This window comes from Ambystoma mexicanum, chromosome 3p (genome assembly GCF_040938575.1).
Source record: "Ambystoma mexicanum isolate Mex_15411 chromosome 3p, UKY_AmexF1_1, whole genome shotgun sequence".
NCBI lineage: Eukaryota > Metazoa > Chordata > Amphibia > Caudata > Ambystomatidae > Ambystoma > Ambystoma mexicanum.
The window spans coordinates 886748378-886775941 of NC_090925.1; the positions used below are offsets into that span (position 1 = coordinate 886748378).

At 44.9% G+C, this 27564-nt stretch overlaps 1 protein-coding gene across 2 annotated transcripts in view; it reads right to left on the reverse strand.

Annotated features, from left to right (window-relative positions):
* MTCL2 (microtubule crosslinking factor 2) overlaps positions 1-16837 on the reverse strand; it is a 524903-nt gene extending 508066 nt beyond the window's left edge. For both annotated transcript variants that reach the window (XM_069652111.1, XM_069652110.1), the window contains exon 1: positions 15632-16837. In XM_069652111.1, the coding sequence (XP_069508212.1) occupies positions 15632-16321 (690 nt within the window). In that variant the 5' untranslated portion in view covers positions 16322-16837. The remainder of the gene's footprint in view (positions 1-15631) is intronic.
* Positions 16838-27564: the final 10727 nt, after the last annotated feature.

Consider the following 27564-nt stretch of genomic DNA (forward strand, 5'->3'; position numbering starts at 1 on the left):
TGGTGTTTGTACTAAGAAAAAAAATGAAAGATTGAGTCAGATCTGCTAGGATTCAAACCCAGGACAGGATTTGGCTTACTGATTCCTAAAGTGAGCACCTAGCTGACTGAGCTATCCTACTGCTAGTTTTACTGCAGTCTGACCTAATTGATTTATTCTTGCTTATCAGACCATAATCACGGTGAGCCAGAATTCTGGAATTTATCCTCTTTCAAACCATGGGTAACAATTTTGGAATTTCATTACTCTCTTTTTGTACAACTTTACTCACAAAATACACATGTCTATTTTTAATCTGCACTTTAGCGTGTCTTACATGATATTTCTTCATATTAGATAATGGTGATCGACTAGGGAGCATAAGCAATACATTTAATTATCTATAGTTGGTCAAAATTGTTACCCATGGTTTGAAAGAGGATAAATTCCAGAATTCTGGCTCACCGTGAATATGGTCTGATAAGCAAGAATAAATCAATTAGGTCAGACTGCAGTAAAACTAGCAGTAGGATAGCTCAGTGAGCTAAGTGCTCACTCTAGGAATCAGTAAGCCAAATCCTGTCCTGGGTTTGAATCCTAAAAGGTCTGACTCAATCTTTCATTTTTTTTCTTAGTACAAACACCATAGTGATAAATAGTCTGATGGAGCACCGCCTATTACAGCGTTTAGAAGTCAGAGGATTCTGGCACAAAGTTCCATACAGAAAAGTCAAATCATTATTAAGATTGTTGCCACTACTACTGCAGCTACTACTTACTACTCCACCAAATGAGTGCCATAAAAGTGTAGGGAAACATGCAAAATGTCATAACGACATACACATGCTGGTAAAACTTTGATATATTTTGTCTATGCATTTATTACATTGTCTTTTCTAAGATTTAAAATATTTTACTTCCGAATTACGGCTTATCCAAGGAAAATAAATCAGCTTCAAAATGATTTCTTAGTTTGTAGTGAATGCAGAGTTCCACCGCACAACTCTCCCCTGTAGAAAGCCTGTGTACATGGGCCAAAGGGCAGGTTTTCATTAACACAGTAAGACCACTATATATAGTAAGGAAACAGCTCCCTCTAGTGGTGACAACAGGTGAAGCTATGACGGCATCGAAAAAACATACAGGATAAACATACATCTGACCTTTTATTATATTGTTTAGATAGATTAGATTAGATGTGACCCTCATTTCGCAGGCCGGAATCTGGTTTTAGTGGAAAATGTACCCGTTTGCTGTGGTGACCATTCAAACATATTCGCCTACTCCAACAGTGTTTCTGTGATAAAGGGCACTTTCAGCAGATAGAACCAGTGAAGAGCCATCATGGGGATTTTTGCATTAGTCTAGAAGCCCCTGAAGTAAAACACATAAAAATCAATTGCTTTTTTATTATCTGCTTCTCTGCTAAACAAGGGGGAGGGCTCTGCCATGTCCGGACAAATGTGCTTAGTGGGGCTGCATAGCTTGTGGTACATTTCCGAAATTCTACGTACACGTATACAAATTAGAACATTGAAAAAAGAAACACCAAAACACTAAGGGAAATATTATACAATGTGAATAGCTAATCCCTGCCATGTTGTGCCAACATCATGACACTTTTGTAGATCTGGGATTTGACAAAAATTGGACTGTGTCATCCACTAACTATGAATAGTACTGTATGATATAATCAACTGTACAAAAATTAAAATAATGGATGTGTCCCTTGTATATTTGATTACACATGAAATATTTGTTTGATTTTCTTCGATTGATCCTTTTTTGAAGACCACTATTTGGTGGCTTTTTACGTTGCTTCTTAATAAATTGTATTTTTCTATATTTCCAGTTTCTACCGTCTTTGATATATGTTTAGAAAGATGGTTTTTCCCACATTACTGGTTTGATTACAAGCCCCCAACTATTGCTACATCCAAGGGTAGTCAACTGGGTCTCTGCCTTGTACTTACATTTTTGTCCTCTCCAAGGTTGGCCCCCTAGCTCTTATATATGGTTGTTTAAGCTATCTAATAGGCCAGAGTTTGGTACAGCAATCACATTGGCACACGCACAATGAACAAGCATTTGCAATGCCAACGGTTTGGGCTTTTGTGTAGGCATAGGAAAACATTTGCCAGGCACTGTTGTAGTGGTATTAACTGCCATTAACTGGCCATCAATGTTAGCAGCTGCAAAATGGAGCGAGTATCATGCAATACAATAGCAGTGGCCGCAAAATGCCTTATACTTATACACAAGCCAAAATGTCTGATTTGCCAATGTTTATAAATCGAGTGGCTGATAGCACACCTGGTTAAGACATTTTTATTACACCACTAGCACTTTTACAGCTCCATTTAAGCCATTAATTTGCAGGCCACTACTTTGAAAAAACACTGGCAGGCAATTCGAGCATGTTTGGTGGCAATGCTTGATAAAGCTATCTCAAATGATCCCAGGAGGATGTGTTTTGGGTTGGGAAGGGCAGAAAGTGGGTGGGAATGGCTACAGGGATTAGCATGGCCATGGGCAGTCAATGAGTGTGTAAATAACCAAACCACTCCTACAAGCCTTGTGTTCCTCCTCATATGCCCTTTGTCCCAGGCACTTGAGTGCAATAGTGTTGGCTTATAGCTGATTCTATAGCATCACCTAATAGCCAAAACAAAAAAAAAGTCTTCCCTGATTGGCAAGTGGCACGCATGCCCTGTGATAATATGGGACGCTATGTTTGCTCAGACACGTGTTTCCATCATCATCATCAAACACCTGGCTATGTGGCTGCTGAATGTCAATTTTCCAAGATGCCCTCCCCAAGTGGGCACTTATGGGGGAGCAGAAAGGCCCCATTAATTTATTTTATTGTTCATTTATAATGCACTTAATACCAGCAAATGGTTTCTAAGCGCGGGATCGGAATTCAAACATGTGTTGCGCCACGTTGTCTTGCTTCAAAGACAAATGCGTTGCCCCTGAGCAATCCTTCCTTCCAATCAAGTCTTAGGGGTGGAGCCTTGAGCTACTGCAAAGAAATACCACTGGGCCCAGAGGTCATTCAACCAATCTAATCAGCCCTTTTCGAATAACTACAAACACTTCATAAAAGCACAAGCAATAAAACAAAAAGATTTACAATAATTACACGCATACATACACATTAAGCCGAACTCATGTTACAAAACGTCATTCTGGTCATGCATGACACAAGGAAATCTTCATCTTTTCTTCTCCATTTACGGCCCCACAGACCATGGGTGAGGGAATTAAAAGCACGTTTTAAAAAAAAAGGCGGGTCAGCATTGCCTAATGATTTCTTTTATAAGACGTGAGAGAATATATTTTTATGGCAGTATATTTAGGCCAAAACTATTTAAAGTGCACCGTGTTCTCTTTAATGTCAGGACAAAGAGGGACATTTTCAATGTTTCCACTAAAAGTTATTTAACCTACTTTTAGGAAGGAGGCTGGCCATACTACAAAGTTTAGAATGTACTTCCCACACACAATTGGTGGCTGTGCCCATAATGCTAAGTGTATGGGCTCCCTCCTCAAATGTTAATGGGATGGCCTCTGGGTTCCCAGAAGGGTATGTGCATCCAGTGACGGCACGCATCTTGATGTGGGCTCAGGGGGCTTTCCTTAGTAGAAACAGCATGGGGTCAGCTGGAGAGTAGGGTCAGACTGGGACACAAATCTTCAGGGCCAAAAAAAGCGGGCCACAATGCAAGTCACAATGTGTGCCTTTTGCAGCTAAGTGGTTTACCGGTACATGAGACTCTTTTTTTTTTTGGGACCATGCAGGGATTAATACATTTTAAAGCTCATGGGGTCAGTACCGGTGATCTAACTTACCAGCTGCGCAGTGCACTTGGTCAAACTGCCCACAAAATGTCCCACACCAGCCCGCCAGGATGATTCTTCGTCGGCCAATCCCATACCATGCACTGAACCCGCTCCTTGGTTGAAGGGCCTCAGTCATTTGGAATTTTTCCATGACGTAAGTCAGCTGGGTACGTGAGTGGTGCATATGCCCAGGACTCCAGATAAGATTTTGAAGTGGGTGCATTCTATTCATCTATTTGTTGAAGTTGGGAGTAAAATTATTCTTTTAAAGTAACAAGTCCCATTCCTATTGGGGGGCATTTTTTAGGCACGGAAATATACATTTTAAATCTGAAACAGAAATCTTTGTAGTTCATACTCCTTTGCACCTATTAATTTCTGCAATTTAAAAGAGTAATGTTTACTTTAAAGTTCCTCTTCAGATCAGAGTCCTAAAATGAGAGCTCCTTCCCGCGGTACTTACTCTGCTGGTAGCACTTAACCGAACATATCAATGGGACAGCATGGATGGAAGCAGCCGGCGGGCTTCTCTACCTGTCCATTGTGTTGAACGTTTCTTAGGAGGACTTTCACTTCTGTTTTATTGTAGAGACTATCTTCCTGTTTTTAGGGAGTACAAGTGGCTTAGTCCCCCTTCTATTTTGGAAAGAACAGAGTGCCTCCCTTATGCTAGCAATGGGAGGAGAGTGTGGTGTCCCGTGGGTCTCTGGAGCAGAGCACCCCAAGAATGCTCGGCTGCCACTGTTAACATTCAGTGACTGATTTGAATTGTGTTCGTTATCTGTGCATATGCCTCTCAAAGCCCAAATCCCACAGGCCCTCTGGTGGCGTCTCCATATTATGTGTATTCATTACTGTGTGGCAGAAAAGAAAGCGTGTTCTACGGTTACGTTACTATATCGCATCACATCCTCCGACATCACGGCACGCGCGCTGCGTATTCTGCCTGCTAATTACTGTGATGTCGTCACATAACTCCCTAGTCACGTGGAGAGGAACACGGGGGCGGCAGGAAGGGGAGGGACAGGAGATGACGTGGGGCAGGCACTTCGGGGTAACAAGTAGAAATAAAGGATGTGTTGAAGAATACTCCGCGTCCGTGCTTTATTTGGGATGTGATATCTTTACACATCTCGACACTGGCGACGAGCGAATTCACGCAGCAGGATCACTTTCCCGGCGCTTTAGGCGCAACGGCAGTGTACGGCGGGTGGGAGTAAGTATACTCCCCGCCGACTGAAACTTCCCCCAGGAGTCCGAGCGGGGTGTTCGCAAGTACCCGTCAACGGCGACAAGCACATCCGCGGGTGGAGCGCGTCGGCTCCCTGCAATTGTCACGCACGTTATCGCAGGTGGAGCGCATCGGCTCCTTGCGATCACTCGCGTCCAGAGTGGTAAATTTGTCCGTGAGTGGAGCGCATCAGCTCCTCACGCAGAAGCGCGTGAGTGGAGCGCGTCGGCTCCTCACAGCGTTTCTCGTCAACGGCGTGCAAGGGATTCGCAGGTGGAGTGCATCGGCTCCCTGCGACGGCTCATTCTCTGGAAGGGGATTTGCCTGTGAGTGGAGCGCATCGGCTCCTCACGCAGAAGCGTGTGAGTGGAGCGTGTCGGCTCCTCACAGCGTTTCCCGCCAAAAGGCAGTGGCACCAGTGGGTGGAGCGCATCGGCTCCCCAAGCTCATAAAGGTACGCCCGCGTCAAGCGAGTGGGGCACATCAGCTCCGCACAAAGACTTTCTCTTTTCTTCAAAAAAAAAAATTTTTTTTTTTCTCCTGTTCTCTTTTTCTCGCGCATCGCCTTATGAAAGACTGTGGAATTTGTTTTTTAAAAAAAATAATTGTGGAAGCCACGTGGGTGGAGCACATCGGCTCCCCACACAAACACCTTTCACGACACACGGAACATCCACCATTTTCAAACCTCAAGAGAAAACGTAGCAGTTGTCATCCACTACACTCAGTAAGTGCACAATTTTATATCGCTTGTCATGCTTGATGACTCATCTGAGGAATCACTAACAGTTCAAGTAACTCCTGCTAGAGCAACACGCACAAGCATGACGGACGGCCTGATAACACAACTACCCCCCAATTTTGACCTAAGTGACACCAGCACACTGGGACCAAGGTGGAAAAAGTGGGTGAGGGACTTTGAAGTGTGTCTCAAGGCGGTAGGTCCTTTGGAGGATGAAAGGAAACACAGCCTACTCACCCATGCCATAGGATCAAATGTGAGAGACATTCTAGATGAAATTCCTGAAGATGACATAGACACCTACACCAAATTGAAGACAACCCTAACCAACTACTTCACGCCACACACAAACGTGGACTATGAGCGTCACATCTTTCACACCACTAAACAACTAAAGGGTGAAACAATGGATGCGTTTGTGATGAGATTAAGAATAAAGATGAAACACTGCGATTTTAACAACTACTCAAATGAAGAAGCACTTCGCTCACAGATAATTGTAGGGTGTGAAAGCGGTGATTTCAGAAAACGACTTCTACAAAAGGCTCGAAATCTGGAAGAGATTCTACGCCTGGCTCGATCCAAGGCGGCACTAACAGCACAGGTAGAAGGTCTTGATGGCATCACCATCATTCATGGGAAGCATGAGAATCTACATAAACTTGAGAGCACTACCAAAGGAAACACAGATCCATTTTGTTATCGTTGCGGACATGAATATCCTCATGAAGGCACATGCCCTGCTATGGGTCAAGTCTGTTCTGCCTGTGGGGGAGAAAATCATTACAAGGCTGTATGTTTCATATATCGTAGCAAAATGCGAGGAAGTGGAAGAAATAGACGCTCCACACCAGAAAGAGAACCGAGGCGTCTGAGTCCCAATCGTGACTCACGCTACCAGAATGACGCGACACGCCGCCGACAACGAGAAGAACCGTCGGATCGAAAACAATCAAGGACCTCACAGGAATGGCGAGACAGCAAATCTACATCCTCCGGACGGAGAAGACGTCCCCGGAGATATGTCAGGTGTCTGGTAGAACAATCACATTCTGACAGCATCTCTAGCACCTCCTCAGAGGACAAACCCAAGAAGGAATTAAAACTACGAAGAGGAGAACCACGGATAAAAGGCTACTTATATGCACTTGGAAACCCCACTGCAAAAGAAAATAGCCCTACTCTCATCATCAATGTCAACCAAGTGGCTGCTGAATTTCTGGTGGATACCGGAGCCACGGTAAACGTGGTGAGTGAGGAAGTGTACAACAACATGCCAAATGCACCACGTTTGCAACCAGCTAGAGCACTCATTTTTCCGTGTGGCTCCAAGACGCCGCTACCGTGTAAAGGCTTCTTCACGGCATCATGTCGATACAAAGATCACGTAAAGGAAATACCCATGCATGTTCTTGAAGCTGCCACCGACAGTGGATGCATTCTTAGTTACAAATCTGCGGTCGACATGGGTCTAATTCATGTCCTGTATAGACTCCTGATGCATAAGCACCTGGACCCCACCGCCAACATTGACAAAATTTTCCCTGCATTGTTCAATGGACTCGGAAAATTGAAGGACAGACAAATTGAACTACATATAGACAACAGCATTCCCCCTGTAGCGCAGCATTACCGCGGTATTCCCATCAATATACAAAAGCAAGTGGAAACCGAACTAATGAAACTCTTAGAGGCAGACATAATTGAACCTGCTGAAGGCCCCACTCCGTGGGTATCCCCCATAGTGCCAGTCCCAAAAAGAGACTCTGCTGACATTCGCATTTGTGTGGACATGCGAAGACCAAATGAAGCAATCCTGAGAGAACGTCATCAATCTCCTAGGATAACGGACATGGTGCATCTGCTCAATGGAGCCACAGTGTTTTCAAAACTGGACCTCAATAGAGGGTACCATCAATTAGAACTCCACAAAAGGTCCAGATACATCACCACTTTTGCTACTCACCTGGGCCTCTATAGATACAAGCGGCTCAGTTTTGGAGTTTCTTCAGCAGCAGAAATTTTTCAATCAGAAATTCATAACATAATAAAACACGTGCCAAATTGTTTGAACTATAGTGACGACATCTTAGTATTTGGACAAAATCAAGAGCAACACGATGACACCCTTATGCGTGTGTGCATGGCACTGGAGGAAGCACACCTCACCCTGAACAAGGACAAATGCGAATTTAGAAAACCAACCCTACGATTTTTCGGCCACATCTTCTCTAAAAATGGAATGACACCGGATCCTGAGAAGGTCAGTGCACTCACGAGCACAACACCACCAACCTCCGTCACTGATCTGCGATCGTTTCTAGGGCTTGCAAGTTATTGCACAAGATACATTAAGGATTTTGCATCGGTCAGTGCACCCTTGAGAGCCCTCACCAAACTTAACGCCGATTTCCGATGGACGGATGAATGCCAACAAGCGTTCCAAGTCATCAAAGATCGCATTGCAGATGCCAAGAACATGGCATATTTTGACCCACGGAAGCACACAGAATTAATAGTAGATGCTAGTCCAGTTGGCCTAGGGGCCATTCTAACTCAACTTGATCGCAAAGATGACCGGTCCATACACATAGTATCTTATGCCAGTCGCAGCCTCTCAAAAACTGAACAAGCATACTCACAAGCTGAGAGGGAAGGTTTGGCTGTTGTGTGGGCATGCGAGCATTTTCATCTCTTCCTGTACGGGAAACCTTTCACAATAGTCACAGACCACCAGGCATTGCTATTCATCTATGGCAATGCCCAAGCCAAAATGCCTCCCAGAATAGCTCGATGGGCTCTAAGGCTACAAGACTATCAATTTGACATCATTCATCGACCAGGAAAAGAACAAAATCCAGCAGACTTCCTTTCGCGTCATCCCAGTCAAAATTGCAACCCCGATCCATCCATTGCAGATCAGTACATCATGTATGTGGTCCAAGAAAGCACACCACAAGGTTTGGACATGGAACAAATAGCCAGAGAAACCAACTCGGACCATGCGATGCAGGTCATCATGAGATGTCTTGAGACAGGTCACTGGAAACAGGCAAAGCAACTCAAAGAAGATGCAGAAGAGGAAACTAGACAAGACATCACCTGTCTACTCAAGTAAAGGAAGAGCTCGCTGAAACAGAAGGACTCTTACTGAAAGGGACGAAACTAGTGATTCCTCGTTCGTTGAGAAAAATGGTCCTTGAGCTTGCGCATGAAGGACACCGAGGAATAATGTCCACTAAAAGAATGCTGCGACAAAGAGTATGGTTCCCTCAAATGGACACACAAGTGGAGGAACTGCTCAAAAACTGTCCCACGTGTGTGGTTCTTAACCCTCAAACTAGACCTGAACCGCTCAAAATGACTCAATTGCCCAACGGAACCTGGGAAGAAATTGCAGTAGATCACTATGGTCCTTTGGAAGGGGGTGAATATATCCTTGTGGCCATTGATGAGTATTCAAGATTCCCAGATGTACAGATTGTACCGTCAACAGCTGCATATCACACCATCCCTGCATTGGATAGAATGTTTGCTACATACGGAATTCCAAAAGTAGTGAAGTCAGACAATGGACCCCCATTTACCGAACAAGACTTCAAAACCTTCGCAGAATATATGGGTTTCCATCACAGAAAAGTAACACCGTTGTGGCCTCAAGCGAACGGTACAGTTGAACGATTCATGGGAAGTGTTAAACGCACCACGCAGATTGCTCGCCTGACGGGAGAACCGGTGGAGAAATTGCTGTGTAAGCTAATGAGAGACTATCGCAATACCCCACACAGTACCACTGGCAAATCACCATCAGAAGTCATGTTTGGTAGAAATGTGCGAACTAGACTACCCCACATAGAACTAGAGGAAGAAAGGTACAAAGGTGACGCTGAAATGAGACAACAAGACGCATCCCAGAAGTTGAATATGAAAAACACAGCGGACAAGAAAAGGAGGCCCGAAGAGAATAATTTGGAGCCGGGAGACATCGTCGTTGCGAGACAGCCACAAAATCGCAAAAACATGGCAGCATTCAATGAAGCACCCCTCACCATCACACAGAGGAAAGGCTCTCTCATCACGGCTGAAGGAACTACGCACATGATGACAAGAAACAGCTCTCACTTCAAGAAAATGCCAGGGATCATACCCCTAGTCGAACATCACATGCCAAGAGACACTTTGGTGCGGGATGCACCTTATGAAGGAGACCAAGAAGATTCCGACACTGATGAGCCCCGTTGGCTACCTCAGGAATCGAGTGAAAGAAATAATTGGAGACCCCAGAGACTCGAAGAAGACCACCGCGTCTCATTGAGGAGATGCCCTGATAACGAACTTAATGTTTAGTATCGGGGGGGTGTGATGTCGTCACATAACTCCCTAGTCACGTGGAGAGGAACACGGGGGCGGCAGGAAGGGGAGGGACAGGAGATGACGTGGGGCAGGCACTTCGGGGTAACAAGTAAAAATAAAGGATGTGTTGAAGAATACTCCGCGTCCGTGCTTTATTTGGGATGTGATATCTTTACACATCTCGACAATTACCCTGCCACACCATAAGGACTTGTGCCATAGATTATACCAATATACCCCGGTTTGGCCAAACGATATTTCAGCTATTCACTGATTCAAATTAATCAAGAACCGGAAAACGCAGGTGTTTCTCCTGGCATCTGGTGTCCTTTTGAACCTTTTGTTTCTACCCCCCTAGGCAGGCTTGTGTCCGAAATATGTTGAGGGGGGGAAGGTCATTTAGTATTCCCTTGCAGCAATATTGAGGGGCGAGTCCTGCAACAGCATAAACCCAAAAAATACATATGTAGCGCCTCCAAAATATAGTGAGGGGTCGAAGGCATCCCCAACTCCCACTGTGGCCCCCTGCACTGCAGGGGTGTAATGTACAACACCCCTGGCCAGAGGGGTGATGGGTGGGGGAGCATTCTGGGAGAAAGGTCAACGTTTGTAATGTGAGCCCTTACTTCCAACCCCATATATACCGCACCCACCCTCGCCCTGGCCTCACCCTAAACTGGCTACAGCTGTCTCTGTGTAGTAAGCATCTAACCATGACTTCCAAACACTCCAAGCGTGCTGATGGATCGCCCCCAAAGGGATCGCTGCTTAAGGTCAAGGTCCCAATCAGGACCGAGGCGACTGATTCTTGTATCCGTGCAAGATAGAAATGGCTTTCATTTGGCACGAGTCTTAGGCCACGTGTTCTGCTTCACTGCTGAGTACTGCACATGTGGGAGCCAAGCAACGGAGATGTTTTATGTTCAATTTGAGCGATGCAGTCGGTGCAGGGCTGTGTTTTATTGGGGAAGCTTAACGGCCGTGTTAGGAAAAAGCCTTTGTTCCTCTCAGAATCCGGCAACCTGGGGAGCAATGCGAAAAGCATCGACATGCCGATGATAGGAGAGCGCGCAGCCAATGGCAAGCGAGAGCATTTATTAAACTGACAGCCCCAGGGACCTTTACATTACAGCATCGATTCCAAGGAGTAGGACATGCACAGGCCAATCCCTTGTGCTTTCATTTTTAATAATATCCAAATCTGCGTTGACCACAAACATTTTCTCGCCCCCTCCTGCCCCCCATATCCTTTCAGCCCGCACCCCATGGCTGCCGAGGTGTGCATGACCGTGATGCACGTGCATTGTTAACATTATGGCAGATTGGGGAGGGGTCCCCGTCATATGTATTGCTTATCATGGTCCAAGAAAAACGCGGGAAATTCTACAAAGTTATCAATAGTAACAAAGCGTTGTTCCCACCGATAATAAACGGTAAGTGGTATTTTCACCCTCACTCTAAAGGGACTGTATGTATGGCAGGGTTTAAAAAAAGGCTTTGAATAAATAGTGCCTGTTTTCACAGAGCATACTCATTTATGTGTTTTAAAACATTTTGGAAATATGTATGTGCTCCATAACGTATACGTTGTATTTAAAATGCCTACTGCAAATTGGGAGATATAAACCCACATTTTTTCTCCACCAAAAAGATGGAAGTAAAAATATTCAAGCTCCGGCTCTCCACCTGTAAAAAACCTTTTGTCCTCAAGTCAAAGGGATGCACGAATGCACCCTCTTTACATGCAGCCCAAAAATATGCTAGGGGAGGGAAACACAAAGAGGGGGCGGCGGGGGGGGGGGGAGAACGTGACCACTTTAGATGCTCACATTCTCAAACCTTTTCTGCATTTGAGCGCACAATAGTTAGAAGGGTCATAACCACATAGCCAGCCCTCAAGAATACCGCTGTTTTAAACGGTATCCATATAAACGATCGAATATAAAAAACCGAAAGAAGAAATTACTGAATTGATTTACCTATAATTTTCGACATTTTGGATCGTTTTTGTTAAAATGTAGGCGTGGGGTGGGGCAAGTGTATTAGTTAACGTACAGGAGTCGGGTGGGTTGTGCCCCCCTGCATTATTAGAAAAAAAATCAATTCGGTAATTTCCCCTACGATTTTTTTGTACATTGCATAATTTAATGGGCATCTGTTTTAAGCAAGCACCAGCCATGTGAACCGCTGCTTTCCCACATGCCATTGGGGACAGAAAGGCATTTTCTGAAATTTTCGAGGCAGGGTTCACAATAAAGACCATAAGTGGGAGCTAAAATTAACTCCATCTTATAAGAACGTCATATCACAGGAAAAATTGGCACCGTCTGGAGGACAAGAAGTTAGTAGTATATATAGAGTGCCGCAAATCTAACTTGAAGACATGTCACTTATTCCATCCGGTATGACACATCGGGACTGATTTACAAACACCTTTTGAAATGGCGCAATCCAACTGAAAAAGGCTGTGTAAATCAGGCCCATTGTGTATTTTGAATAGATTCTACATTACTCCAAATGCAGAAATGTAAAAATTAAGGGAACCCCTTCTAATTCGGTTCTTAAAATAATGCACAGTAAAAACCAAATGAAATAATTGTTATCTGCTCACCATCAGGGATCTGCCTAAGATTTTGAAGGGATGGCATTGTTCCCGGTTATAGTGCCCTGAAATTACTTTCAGAGGGCACAGACATACCCAATTTAACACAGCCTGCTTTATAGGAGTCCTGGCAAATTCCTGCAGTATGAGGCCTAGCTGTCAATTCCAAAAAGCAAACACGGTTACTTGTTAATAACATGTAATAATGTTGCTTAGTTAAAAAAATGGAAATTTGATTAAGATGCACATTCAGGAACCACGGTATACAGCTGGAAAGTCACATACGTGCATCTACACGCAACAATGTGTGTTGAGCAACCCTGATTTGTCTAAGTTGCAAACAATACCTGCATGGGAATGGGTACAAAGAAACACCACATTCAGTAATGTTTACTATACGAAGTATTTCACAATATCTCACGTCCATCATGATTTTGACGCCCTGACAAAAGTATACGCCTAAAGGACGAGGGCCTCGCACTTTTCCGCTCCCTGAAACGAAAATGATGGAGTGTGCTGTTCCTGAGAGGACTAACACAATGAATCATAAAGAGACCACATTTACCTTGCTTAGCCACCATCCACCGCCTACACACATGGACCTTGGCAGACAGTCACAGAAAAATCCCTGCACGAGAATCCCACACCGGGCAGAAGGCTCTGTCAAGGTGCGCAGTGGCTCTGCCCTCTACACAATCACGAGTGTTGTCGAAGGTTACAGACTCAGCCTTTCTAAAGTGTGTATTTGTTAAGAAATCCGAATCAGCCAGAATACAACCCTCCACAAAATCCAAGACTGACGTGAGCGCCAACAGGCTGTATTCGTTCCAGGCAGAACACTCTAAAAACACTGTATCACACAACAAAAAGCATGATGATACAACAAAAGGTATGAAAAGCAGTGTCACCTCAATGGGACTGGGGCAGTTAGTTATGTGGGTGTCTGGCAGTTTTGGGGCATGTCAAAGTACAGCCTACTACTTAGCGGCTTTAAGGATACTAAGAACGTAGCAGACACTGTGGCAACATGACAGCATGTGATGTGGCAACAACTTTTACTTTGTGTAAGTTAACTATATGCAAGTGCGTCATTCCGTTTGCCGTACTGTGGTGGGAATTTTTACGTAGTAATACGAATGTGGGCAGTGTTGGGCTGTCGGTGGAGAATGGGAACATTGGGGAGGCTAGGTTGTTGTAGTGTGGTTGATGTTGCCTATTGCATACTGTAAAGGCTTGGCAATCTGCTGCAGAATTTGACCACTGTATATAAACAAGGATGGCGTACCCCTCCCCCGACCCCTCCAGAACAAGGTGTTCAGCAGGGCTTTAGGCAGGTTCTTGTAGTATCTACAAGATAGTGCTAAAGAAGTAATACATTAGGTTGCTTTTAGCAAACTCCCACTGAATATCTGTGGGGGACCAGACTGTCAGTCCTCTGCCTCTGAACATAACAAATACAGTTATTTTCGGATCCTGCAAAGTTACTCTCTCCTCAGTACAGAAGAAAGGTTATATAAGACCCCACCAGTAGACACCGTATGAAGAAGGCTATTGTAACCATCTTGTAATCCAGGCACAGGGTGCATTCCTGCCTAAAGGAAGTTGTCATCATAACGTACAGAGTGCACTCTACCTGTAAAAGTAATCAAAGGGCTCTTTGCTAGACAGAGGGTGCTTTATGTGCAGCTTTTTTAAAGAAAATATTGCTGCCATGCAGAAAGTACAATCCCCCCAAAAGAATATAAAAGCATCTCCCAACCACCGGGCTGGGCTCTCCTTGCATTGTTTGGATAAAGGCCAACCAGTGACACTGCCAGGAACTGAAAGACTCATATGCACATCTGCACGGTCTACAAAGTCGTATTGATTAGGAAATACTTGTAAACACGTAATGCTGAGAAATCGTGTTGCAAACCTCAAGCGTATTTATTCACGTTTGACATGGAACATACTTGCCAGCCCCACAGATTTAGGCAGTAGGCTACTGCTTTTTAAGCAGCCCTACCGCCTACAGATTTCAGTGACAGATCCTACTGCTTCTTACAGTGGCAAGTAATTTATGTGATTCTAAGGCAGGCTCCAGGACAGAGCGTGCAATACATTAATTAGTCTGTCTATACAGTGGACTGGTAGGTGAGTACTTTGATTGCACTCAGACCAATCCACTGACCTGACAGCTGCGTGACTCTGTCCTGTGCTCTTGCTGGTACAACCCTTAGGTGAACCATCACACAGCATCGACAATTTGGTGTTAGCATTCAGAATTATACATTTACTTTATTTACTTGACACGGTGAAGGATGAAAGCGTGCACCCTCGTCCATGACCCTCAGTTATTTTTGACAAAACTCAGTTTTCACCGAGTAATAGTTCAAAATAAAAAAAAATAAAAAAAAATTATACATTTTTAACATTTCAACATCTTCCCATGTTGTGCTGTTTGTATGTTTTGTATTTTCCTGTGATGTCATTGCTATGGGAATTATAATTTTTAAAACTTGAAAAATCCTACATCTTTTTGGTCACAGAATGTTGGCAAGTATGATGGAATGATTGAAAGCTGTCCCCAGCGTGTGTGTGTGTGTGTGCGCGCGGGGAGTGTACAAGGGGGTGCTCCCGTAACAACTCTGCTTGGGGGGGGGTAGCCCGGCCTTGACCCCCAAGCAGAGGGCGTTTCCTCCACAGTTACGTCCAGACGTTTGTAACGGTAGAGGGCGCCCTCTCCGCAGCATGCAAAGCGGGAATTGACGACATCGGTGACTTGGAGTCTTCCGGGTGTGCCGACAGAGGGCGCGCTTCCAGAAAAGCCTCAACGGCTACAGTTGTCCGTTGCGACAGCCTCCGCGCGAGGGCGCCCTCACAGGAAGTGGCAGCTTACCTTGAGGTAATCGTTCTCCGAGCGCAGCTCGTCCATCTCCCGCAGGAAGCCCTCCTGCATGCTGTCCATCAGCTCCTCTGTTAGGTCCGAGAAGGCCAGGGAGGTGCTGAGGTGCAGCCGGCTGTCCAGGGACGGTTCGTCCAGTTGGGACAGGCCTTCGTCGGTGGCGTCTGGGGCCTCGAGTAGACTCGCCCCCCCCTCCTGTTGGTCGCTGGGCAGGCTATCGTCGTCCTGCTCGCAGGCTCCGGCCTGGCCCCGGGCCCCCTCGCCGTCGCTGCTGAGCTTGTTCTCCTCCGACGCGCAGTCGGACGACTCTTCGGAGCTGCTGTCGCCCAGAGGGCAAGACGCCTTGCCGGGCAGTGGGTCGGGCCCGACCCCCTTCGCCCTGGTGTCACCCTCCGTGCTTCCTCCTCGGCCTGGGGGGTCTTTGCTGCGATTCTTACTCGTGTGCTTTTTGTCCGTTTTACCGGACCGCCTGCCCGCGGCTGGCGGGCCTCCCACGACACCCGCACGGGAGGAGAAGGAGGCAGGCGAGCCCGGGCTGCTGTGACCGCTCCTGCGCGTCTTGGCCAGCGACCAGCCAGATACATCCTTGGGCCGGGCCGGGGATGGCGGCCGCGGCATCTTCTTCTTGGGATGACGCGGGGGAGCTGGTGGTGGCGGGCACGGCTCGGTGGTTTCGGCCTCCATCCTCCCCGGGTTTACCGTTATAGGCGCTCCTCGTAAGCACGCAACACCCAGACGGAGGAGCCTCCCAGTCAGTGAGTCCCCCGGCCCTGGGTGTGCACACTCATCCTCCGAGTCATGGACGGGGGGGGGGCGCGTTATCCACTCAACAGCCGACCGATGTGGCACTCCATCAGGGAGACACCCGGCTCTGTCTGCCCTAACACATCCTCCTCGCACTCGAAGCACGGCCCTCCGCTGCTGGTATCCGCACTGTGATATCTGCAGCCTCTGGCAGTAAAATACCAGACAGTCTGCACCCACCCCTCTGCAACTGCAGGGCTAGGAGACCAACCACCAGTCTGAGGTCTTCGCTCCTCGGCTGCCGCCCAGTCGGTGTACCCAAGCAATCCCTGTGTCGCCCAACGGCTCTCAGTGCCCGGCCTCTGCACACGGGATTGTTATTGGAGCTGTCGTTTAATCGTCTGCATCGTGTGTGTCTCTTCTTCCCCCCAGTCTCCTCCTATTTTCCTCAACGTCCTCCTCGGTGATGCTGCAAGGCTCAGCCCACAAACATCCGAAGAGAAGCTTGGCCGAGACCAACGCTGCGGAAAGGCTACAAAAGCAGAGCTGCAGTGCACTCAGTCCATGCTGCGCAGATCTTATTTTTACTCGCCGCCGATGGCCACATACTTCTTTTTGTAGGTAAATAGAATAAAACAATTAATTTGTGGCGTGTTCAGTTATAAACTGAACATTTATTGAACGTGGTATTTGTTTGCAGAGAGTGTATTTAAACAATTCAATCCCACAAACCCAAATTACTGAATTCTAATACAAAATCATAATATCCATGTTTTCACAATATTTCACAATTCAATCAAAATTGACAAATATAATTGATTCTGATCTCATTTTTATAACATGACGCGTTTCGGATATACTGTCATTCAAGCTTCTCTTGCCCTGCTGCCCGTTTACATTTAGAGAACAATGTAAGATTTATTAATGAACAACAACCTTGAACTGAAGGAAACTTCCTTTGTTTACTTGCAGGGAACATTCTTGCCGAAACCTCTTTGAGGGTAGAAAGTAACAGGGTAGTTTAGACTCGATCATGGAATTCACCTAGTTTGTTAGTAAGTGGTGGATTCTATTCGCAGCCCTCAGATACCTGAGGGTTCGTAGCGCTATATAAATTGCCAAATTATTATAATTATATAGACTGTTGGGGTCCAGGCCATAATGACAGTGGATTGGCCAATGCTGTAAGATTTTTGAAGGCTAAGGTTAGTTCACTATGCACATATCTTTCGAAATTGTTAGTTTATTGAAATTTGAATGGTAAATGAACTACTATATTAACCTGAAGAAGGATAGTATAACCGAAGCGTGTCATTATAGAAAGAGAAATGAATCAATCAATGAAATTTGATCTTTTTCCATAAAGAGAACTGTAGGTCGATAACGCTTGATTGAATTGTGAAGTAATATGAAAACGTAGACCATTATGCTTTTGTAGAGTTTATGAAATAGTTTAAATACAAAATACACTTTAAAAAATATTCATTTTATAACTGTGCACCACATTTTATTCTATTTACCTCTTGTCACATAAAGGTCCTGTAGTATTGGATTTACCCAAGGCGCTGTTAGTTGATCTATTAATAAAAATCTAATTAGCAGTGCACCCCTGCATTCTATCACATTCTCCCTGTTCCATAACAATGGGGGAGGGGGGGGGGGGGCTTAACCCTACTAAGCATTTACTGTTAGATTTTTAGTTTGGCCTTTTAGCCAAAACTATTGGGGGGAGAAGATGGCATACGAGGAGTGATGCAAAGCTTGCAGGTGGTGTTCGGTTGTTTGCCCACCCATTGACTGCACATGGCATATGCTAATCTCTATGGCCATTTCCACCGGTATCCCCACCAAAAATATCGCTGTACACATGGCCGTTTGTCTTGCCATAGGTGATATTTTTGCGGGCGGATAATTTGTGGGAGCGGGAGTGTCCCCACGCACATTTTAAAATGATGCGGGGGTGTCCCCCACAGGGTCCATGGGTCAATATCACTGCAAAAATATGGCGATATTTTTGTATTGCGATTATTTTTGCAGGGATATTAACACATGGAACCTTTCCACCCAGTTCCTGCTCCACCCCACCCAAAAAACCTCCTTGTGGGACCTCTCAGCCTGCTTTGGTCAAGCCATACCATCAAAGTGCCTGCCAATATTTTTTCGAGGTAGTGTTCTGAGATAGAATGACTTATTGGAGCTGTAAACAGCTACAGATGTAATAAAAATGTACACCAGGTGGGCTTCTAGCCACTCAATTTAGAAGCACCATGCGTGTCCTTCACCAGCATTAGCAAAGCCAACAGTTTTGGCTCTTGTATAGTATTGTGCATTTGCCAGACACTGCTATTAGATGCCCAGTACTTGCACTATTTTGAAGTTGCTACCATCAATAGGCAGTTAACTCCACTACGGCAGTGCAGTACCTGACAAATGGCTTTCCCATGCCTTCGCAAAAGCCCAAGCTGTTGGCGATGCTTGTTTATTTAGCATAGAACTGACCAGAGGGCATTGCTGTGCATACCACACTGGTAAATTGAATCCGGAGCAGTGCTGTAAACAGTGGGGGGGGAGACGTACATCTGGGTGGGGAGCGAGACAGCTAGCGATAGGCTAGTGTAACGCCTGTTTCAAAAAAGAGCACCTAGAGTTAGGGTTACAACATGTAAAAGTTCAATTTCAGGAGGTATAGGCTATAAACTGAAAATGCACACCATCAGTTGTTAAATGTGGTTTATTCAATGTGAAGAGATACCTTAGAGGGTAGTTAGAATTTGGTGACAACAGGACAATGTATTGCTGCCCCCTCCGGGGTCCTAATGCCTTTGCTGGAGGCTGACTGACATGTTAATCAGAAGAGGGTACAGGGGGGGACCATTAAGTGGGGCAAAGGAGAAGAAAAGGAAACGCTTGTTCCCCGGTTTGGGAATGTGGGGCAGGGGTTGTAGGGTATGATGCCTTGCGCAGCCCTTCAAGACCTCAGAAGTGGGGGCCTTATATGTAAGCCTGTTCCTGCAGGGGTTGCACAAGAGAAGGACAGGGACTGAAAGGGCAACAGGGAGGTTGGTTGAGGTGGCCCGAGTGATGAGGAGAGCTAGCTGGTTTTTTTTATTGATGGGCTGATTAATCAACCTTTCAATTTATACACATAAATGTATAACATACAAACATCCAATTAATTATATAACCATTCAAAAAGAAATCCCAGTAAAATCAATTTGTATAACAATTTTCATCCTATGACATAAACATACTAAGTTTCTTCAATTACATTACACAAAAAGTTAACTAGATTGATAAGATCAAAGTCTACACCACATATTAAACATATATATAAAATGCTACTCACATGATCCTGAATGTTAGTCAATAAAATTCAATTTAAGAGTTTCAAGAAACTTTATAATTGCTATTTTAATTGCCATCCTCTTTGTATTAAAAAGATAAAACCACAGCTGATCAGGTGATACAATTTCTTGATTATCAAACAGTCTTTTAAAATATCTACATCGTGTACCAGATAATCCTATGCAACTAACTAGGAGATGCTGCAAAGTCTCTCTTTGAGTATCATGGCAGAATCGACAAATGTTTAGGTTATTTTCAATTATATTACGTCTGGCTAAAAATCTCTCTGGTTGGCCATACATTTAGCCTAAACTTCATAAATTGATTTCTGTAGAATGGAGATGGCTACTTCTTCAGATCTGCCATTTCTCTGTATTTCAATTTTTTTTTTTGGGACCAAATAGATGTTCATCAAAATCGATGTAACTATTACTCTTATTCACAGTGCGTATTCAATCATGTTGGTATATCTTAATGTTGGTATATCTTAATTTGTGCTTGTGTGGGATTTTTGTATAAGTATAGCTGCCAAGAAACATCCTTGTTTAAGACCATGCTGCATGGGGAAGGCAACAGTTAAAAGACCATCTAAGGTCATTCTCACATTGTTTGAATGTTGAAGTTGAATTAAAATGCGTAAATAGGATGGACAGTGATACTAGTATTGCATGATCGATGGAGCCGAAGGCTGTTCAAAAATCTACAAATACAAGGAACAAGGGTGGTTTTTGAGCATTGCATTGAGCTTTTATCACGTTAATAACAGTAATATTTATAGCTGCCCCCATACCGGTTACAAATCCTGTTTGGTATGGATCTCGAACATTTGCTTTTAGTGTCCATTCATTAAGGTCTTTTAATTTCAGTCGTGTGAAAATCTTTCCAGCAGCGTCTAGAATGGCGATCAGCCTATAATTAGATGGATTTTGGCGATTGCCCTACTTAAACACTGGATTATTATAGAGTGGCACCAGGATCTTGGTATTTGTTGAGTATTAATAGTATGTGTAAAAAGAATAGCGGCCCAAAGATCTCGATGCTGTTTAAACATGTAATTTGATAAGCCATCCCGCCCAGGAGCTCTAGAGCGACTTGACTTGTTGATGTAATGTAGTATGTCATCTCTTGAGAATTGAAAGCTACTTTTTTTTCTTTTGTATCTTCATTTTGGGGAGAATATGTATTTCCAATTAACATATAATTCAGAAAAGTAAGGTATCCACTGAGCTTCAGGAACCCCATTTATTTGCGTGGAAAGTTAAGGTTCTGCTGAAGCCTGAGTGATAAGATACCAAATTTGTGCAGAGTTTTTGCTTTGAAGCTCTCTTAACATTTGTTCTCCATCTTGTTGAAATAGAGCAGCTTTTCGCATACGGATCCAATTACGATATCTTGTCTTTATCGAGCGCAGTGATGACCATCTAGTTTCCAGCTGTATGGACATGGCACATTTTTTCTCTGAACGATAAAATGCTTTTCTTTCTTTCACCAGTGGATCAAATTGATGTACGGCCCTTACTTTCATTTTATTTTTCTCATTTGTGTCATTTTGAAACAATTGAAGTTAATCTTTAAATGAAAAGTTATAGAATAACGATGGAACCAGACAAATATTACAGACTCTTATCTGGAATACAAATGCATTAATGATTTTTCCGTCCATTTTTCTTTACTGATGTAATGATGACCATACCTTGATATTTATCTTGAGAGATAGTATTATTTTTCTGACCAAGCTTCATATCAAGGAGCAGTAAATTATGATTGCTTTCTTTGGTTTCAACTATATAGAATTTAACCGTATTGGAGAATAATGCTGCATTTACATAACTATAGTCAAGTATAGCACTTAAATTGCCTCGCTTTAAGTTTTTTGAAGAGGAATGTCTCCATTTATCATGATCATATTCCTCATAGACAGCAAGTCTTTCTATCGGATAAGTTGTCACGGCTCGCTCCCTTCGCTCCCGTTCCCGCCACTTGGGGGCATGTTTTGGGGTTTATTCCCTACTGGACATTTCCTCCGAACCTTATGCTACAGTGTCCTGATGAATTGGGAGCGCTGAAACCTTATTTTCCAAATTACTTCCCTTCCGGATCCATTCCAGGTTTTTGGCAGCCAGCATGCTACTTTAATCAAATGACTATGCTTCCCAGAATGCCTGGCTCACTGCTTCACCTCCTCCCTTGCAGGACAAGGCTGGGTGGAGGATAGGCAACACCTGTGGCTGCAGGTGCAGCACGCCTGAGGGGTGTGCTCGTTAAGCAGCTTTAAAAGCCTCAGTTTGCTTCAGTCCAGCGCTGGTCATTGTTGCTGTGTTCCTGTTGTGACTGGTCCCTTGTTCCTTGTTCCTAGCTTTTGTGCCTAGTACCTAGTTCTTGTTCCTTGTTCCTAGCTTTTGTGCCTAGTACCTAGTTCTTGTTCCTTGTTCCTAGCTTTTGTGCCTAGTACCTAGTTCCTGTTCATTGTTCCTAGCGTTTGTGCCCAGTTCCTGTTTCTTGTTCCTCTGCCTTGAATTTCGGATTCTTGTGCTTAATTGATTTCTGCTCACTGGATTTCCCTTTCTGTCTTCCTCTGTCTGCAGGCAGCCTGTCTCTGTGCTTTACCCTTTGATGCTGCCCAATTCGCCTGTGTTTTCTGTTTCTTTGTTGCTGTCCTTTGCTACTGAAAAACCTGATGCTTTAGTCTTTCCCTTTTATAGATTTAGCTTCCTGCCTCAAGATTTCCTTTTGTGATATCATTCTCCCTGCTCCTGATCCTTACTTTCTATTGGGATCCATTCCATGTTTTCAATCTCACTTCTGCATTAATTTCCCATGGATTATTAGGTGTGGGTGTTATTGTAACTAGTCCCGGTGTAAATGCCCTTTTTGTTTCCTCACTATTTTATATCACTATTTCTACTCGCCCCTTGACTAGGGTCTTATGTATTTAGTTTCCTCCACCCATTGCTGTTATAGCCTTCAGGGTTCCTGTTTGATCAACTGGGTTCGTGAGTTTACTGACATTCAAGTGGTCTTTCCGGTCCTCGTGAGTACAGTTTCTAAGTTCCTTATTCTGTATCATCCAGAGTGTCAGCTCACAGATCCTGTCCTTGCTTGCCCTCTACGTGGGTTTAGCGCTGTCAGTATCTGTAATAGCATAGTGGGTAAGGAGTTTGCCGACTTTCCTATCAGTCATAAGGAGGTTCTAAGTGCTTACCCCACATTCCTTTTCATATATAGGTATTATTGTTTCTCCTGGGTTTTAGTATACACAAGTCTTGGGTTTTGTATGCACATATTTAGATTCAAAGTTGTACACTGTGCGATTCCGTGCACATTGCCTTCTTCCTTTCTTAACAGAATGACCAGCCATTATTCCCGTTTGAATATGGCCAGTTTAAGAAAGAAAGGCAGCAAGGTCACTAACAAGTTAGTACAGAAAGTTTTCCCTAAGTCTACCTGTGACAATCAAATCATTGATCCTGACTTAAAAGAACTCCTTGATACAAATGGGTATTTACGTGCTGAGTATTTTACCCACAGGATGGCCCATCGTACATTGCCTGATCCTAGTTCTGTCTTTAATTTTGATCCAGATTCTATGTCCGCACAAGCCTTAGCAGCGGAAAACAACACACTGTTAGATTTATTACACACGAGAACGTCTGTTGTTGAACCCCATGATTCCGGTTGTGCTTTACCTCAGATTGAACAGTTTCATGATTCAAACATAAAGAATGGAGGGGTTCATTGCATATCTTCTGTTTTCAGCCCTCAGTCAACTGCTTACTCCTCTGCACAAGTACTTACTGTAGTCCCTAATGTCAAGAGGTCTGATGTCAGTAGTCTGCTTAAGGGAAACACAGACCAAGTCGGTAAGAGAGAGTATAGATCACAAAACCTGCAAGCAGTAAATGACAAGGTACAATCAGTGCACATCCGGGTGGCTAGGGCAGGATCCAGCCCTGATGCCAGCATGTCTTCCCCTGTGCCTACTGATAGGGATGTACAGATAAGGCGGGGCATGCTAAAAGCTGAACTTGAGGAGTTAAAACAAGAATACATTACTTTACTAGAGGAGAATAAGACTTTACGGTCTTTTCTGAATACACCTCAAACTTTATCCGTTGATTAAGTGAATACTGTTCAATCCCTGAGTGCGGAGGTTTTTGTAGGTCATGATACTTGTCAATATGAAGATTCTATTGGGAGTGAAAGTTCTCTTTCTAGCACAACACTTGTTCAGGGCACAGGTTCTGACAATTGTTCTACCGTTTGTCAGGAATTGCTGTTAACTGAAGATTTACAAGCCACTCCTTTACCTAAGATTTCCTGTTTTGCAGTCAGTCATAATTCTGAGCTTGAACACATACATGCTTCTGATTCCCAAACACAATCCACAATGGTGGCATACACAGAATCAGTCACTACTGTAGGCTTAGGTTCAGCCCTTGATCTAGCTGCTGAGACTGAAGTAGACATTCAAGCCGATGTGGAAAACGATGCTACCTCTGTGTTCGCTCCTTCTTCTGCCTATTTTTGTCTCAATGAACAGTCAAAGACGGTACAAAATTCATGTTTTGATGGACTCATTCCACAGTATACTGAACCAAAGACCTGGCAGGCAATTCCTGAACTGTTGATTGTTAATATGCCACTTTCAGAAGCTAAATCAGAGGAATGGACATTTGACGAAATCCTGATTAACAGAGACTTTACTATGGTGATTCCTCTGGTTGATTTTGACTTTTACAAAGGAAGAGACTGTGTCATCCACTAAGGAGAGGGACGGCATGGTTACAGCTCAGTCTTTGGTTACTGGCGCCAAGGAGTCAACCGCCCTAAAGGTGCATTCCATTCCTGAGCCACAAATGTGTCTGTCGACTTCTGGGACTTCTGTTTGTCCTCCTACAACCATTGACTCTTCGATTATCCAGTCCACGGCTCTGCAGTCATCATTGTCTAACGTGTCTTCAATCAATGAACAATTGCTATGTCTGCCAATCACTCAAGAGCCTTCACCATGTACGTGGTCAGAGTCAAAGACCTTGACAAGTTTGTCATCAGCTAACGAGACGGCTCCAGCTTGCATGCCCTCAGCCTCTGAATTTCCTCTGGCATGCCTGTTTTCGGCTACAGTGACTCATCCAGCGGATTATCCTTCAGCCATGGAGCCTCCGGTAGCACATCCTGAGTGCCTGTCTTCGGTCCCAGAGCCTACTGCTAGTTTGGCTTCAGTTCTTGAAAGACCTGTATCCTGCTCAGCCTCGCTGCCAATATCGGAGGTGCACCTGTCTGCTCTGTTTGATCGTGTTGCAGATTCATCAACTTCAGAGCTACCTCCTAAATCCCAACCATTTATTACGGATGAACGTCCAATCTGCCCTTCTTATGCTTCAGGAGGATCACCAGAAGGCCTGCCTTTTACACAAGTTAATTCTCCCAACTGCTTGACTGTAGAATCCGCACCTCCCGCATATGCTACATCTGAGTCTGAGATTTCTGCCAGAAACATCAAGCTGGATCACGACTCGGGAGGGCCTTACATGCAAGGCCGTTGGACTTGCCTGGAGTGTTACAAGAGGGAGACGGATACCATCCGCCATGGCCCAGACATCGAACAAGTAGCCAACCAGGATAACGGGCTGGACAGTTCACATTTGGGGGCCGGTTTGGATCAGCCGCTTGACAGCCTTTTTGTTGCCGGATCCCACATGAGCCTGAAGGAAGGGACGGGCACGGCCCCCCAACTGCTGCACCATTCGGGTGCTAGTAGCCAAAGGAAGGATATGACTGCTGCAGTTCAAGATGTGCCCGTTATTGCTCCTGCTGCGAGTGTGCCTGATGTACCAAGTACTGCGTCTATCACTCCTATCGGTATGCCAAACGTTCCTGCGGTTGTATTCCATGTGCAACAAGGTGGCTACATGACTGACACCAAGAGTGCCAGCCTCGTACAACCCATTGGACTTCCAGGCCCCCAAGGCGTGGGACAGATGCAGTCGAACCTTGGTCACCCTCAACCACAGGCCTTTAATCAAATGGATGATGAGAGAAGATCCGAACCTCTACCTCGGCCGCCACCTTCTTTGTCTGAACATGAACATTTCCTGAAACCTGCTGTTTTCTCACCTCCTGTGTGTCCGCTCTCAGCAGGGGGGCTACCAGAGCATCAATCATTGTCCAAAGCATGTTGCACCAGCCTGCCTCCCTCCTCAATGATGTATGAGTGTTCGCTCCCAGGGACTGAGCTTCCTGGACCTTCCAACTCTGTTTCAGGTCCTGCAAGTCCTTCATGCCTTTCTTCGACCCATGAGTCTCTTCCTCACCGAAAACCTGCCTATGGCTCTTATAGACTGCGGCCTGATTCTATTCATTCCAGTCCTTCTGCTTCTGCCCGTGGGTCATCGTTTCCGTCAGTGCCACTTCTGAAGACAAAGCGCTCCTGTCATGGAAAGAAGATGTTTTGTGCGAGTAACGGCCGCCTGGAGTCGGCCGTGGGAGGGGGTATAGTGTCACGGCTCGCTCCCTTCGCTCCCGCCACTTGGGGGCATGTTTTGGGGTTTATTCCCTACTGGACATTTCCTCCGAACCTTATGCTACAGTGTCCTGATGAATTGGGAGCGCTAAAACCTTATTTTCCAAATTACTTCCCTTCCGGATCCATTCCAGGTTTTTGGCAGCCAGCATGCTACTTTAATCAAATGACTATGCTTCCCAGAATGCCTGGCTCACTGCTTCACCTCCTCCCTTGCAGGACAAGGCTGGGTGGGAGGATAGGCAACACCTGTGGCTGCAGGTGCAGCAGGCGGCACGCCTGAGGGGTGTGCTCGTTAAGCAGCTTTAAAAGCCTCAGTTTGCTTCAGTCCAGCGCTGGTCATTGTTGCTGTGTTCCTGTTGTGACTGGTCCCTTGTTCCTTGTTCCTAGCTTTTGTGCCTAGTACCTAGTTCTTGTTCCTTGTTCCTAGCTTTTGTGCCTAGTACCTAGTTCCTGTTCATTGTTCCTAGCGTTTGTGCCTAGTACCTAGTTCCTGTTCCATTCCTAGCGTTTGTGCCTAGTTCCTGTTCCTTGTTCCTTGCTTTTGTGCCCAGTGCCCAGTTCCTGTTCCTCTGCCTTGGATTTCGGATTCTTGTGCTTAATTGATTTCTGCTCACTGGATTTCCCTTTCTGTCTTCCTCTGTCTGCAGGCAGCCTGTCTCTGTGCTTTACCCTTTGATGCTGCCCAATTCGCCTGTGTTTTCTGTTTCTTTGTTGCTGTCCTTTGCTACTGAAAAACCTGATGCTTTAGTCTTTCCCTTTATAGATTTAGCTTCCTGCCTCAAGATTTCCTTTTGTGATATCATTCTCCCTGCTCCTGATCCTTACTTTCTATTGGGATCCATTCCATGTTTTCCATCTCACTTCTGCATTCATTTCCCATGGATTATTAGGTGTGGGTGTTATTGTAACTAGTCCCAGTGTAAATGCCCTTTTGTTTCCTCACTATTTTATATCCCTATTTCTACTCGCCCCTTGACTAGGGTCTTATGTATTTAGTTTCCTCCACCCATTGCTGTTATAGCCTTCAGGGTTCCTGTTTGATCAACTGGGTTCGTGAGTTTACTGACATTCAAGTGGTCTTTCCGGTCCTCGTGAGTACAGTTTCTAAGTTCCTTATTCTGTATCATCCAGAGTGTCAGCTCACAGATCCTGTCCTTGCTTGCCCTCTACGTGGGTTTAGCGCTGTCAGTATCTGTAATAGCATAGTGGGTAAGGAGTTTGCCGACTTTCCTTTCAGTCATAAGGAGGTTCTAAGTGCTTACCCCACATTCCTTTTCATATATAGGTATTATTGTTTCTCCTGGGTTTTAGT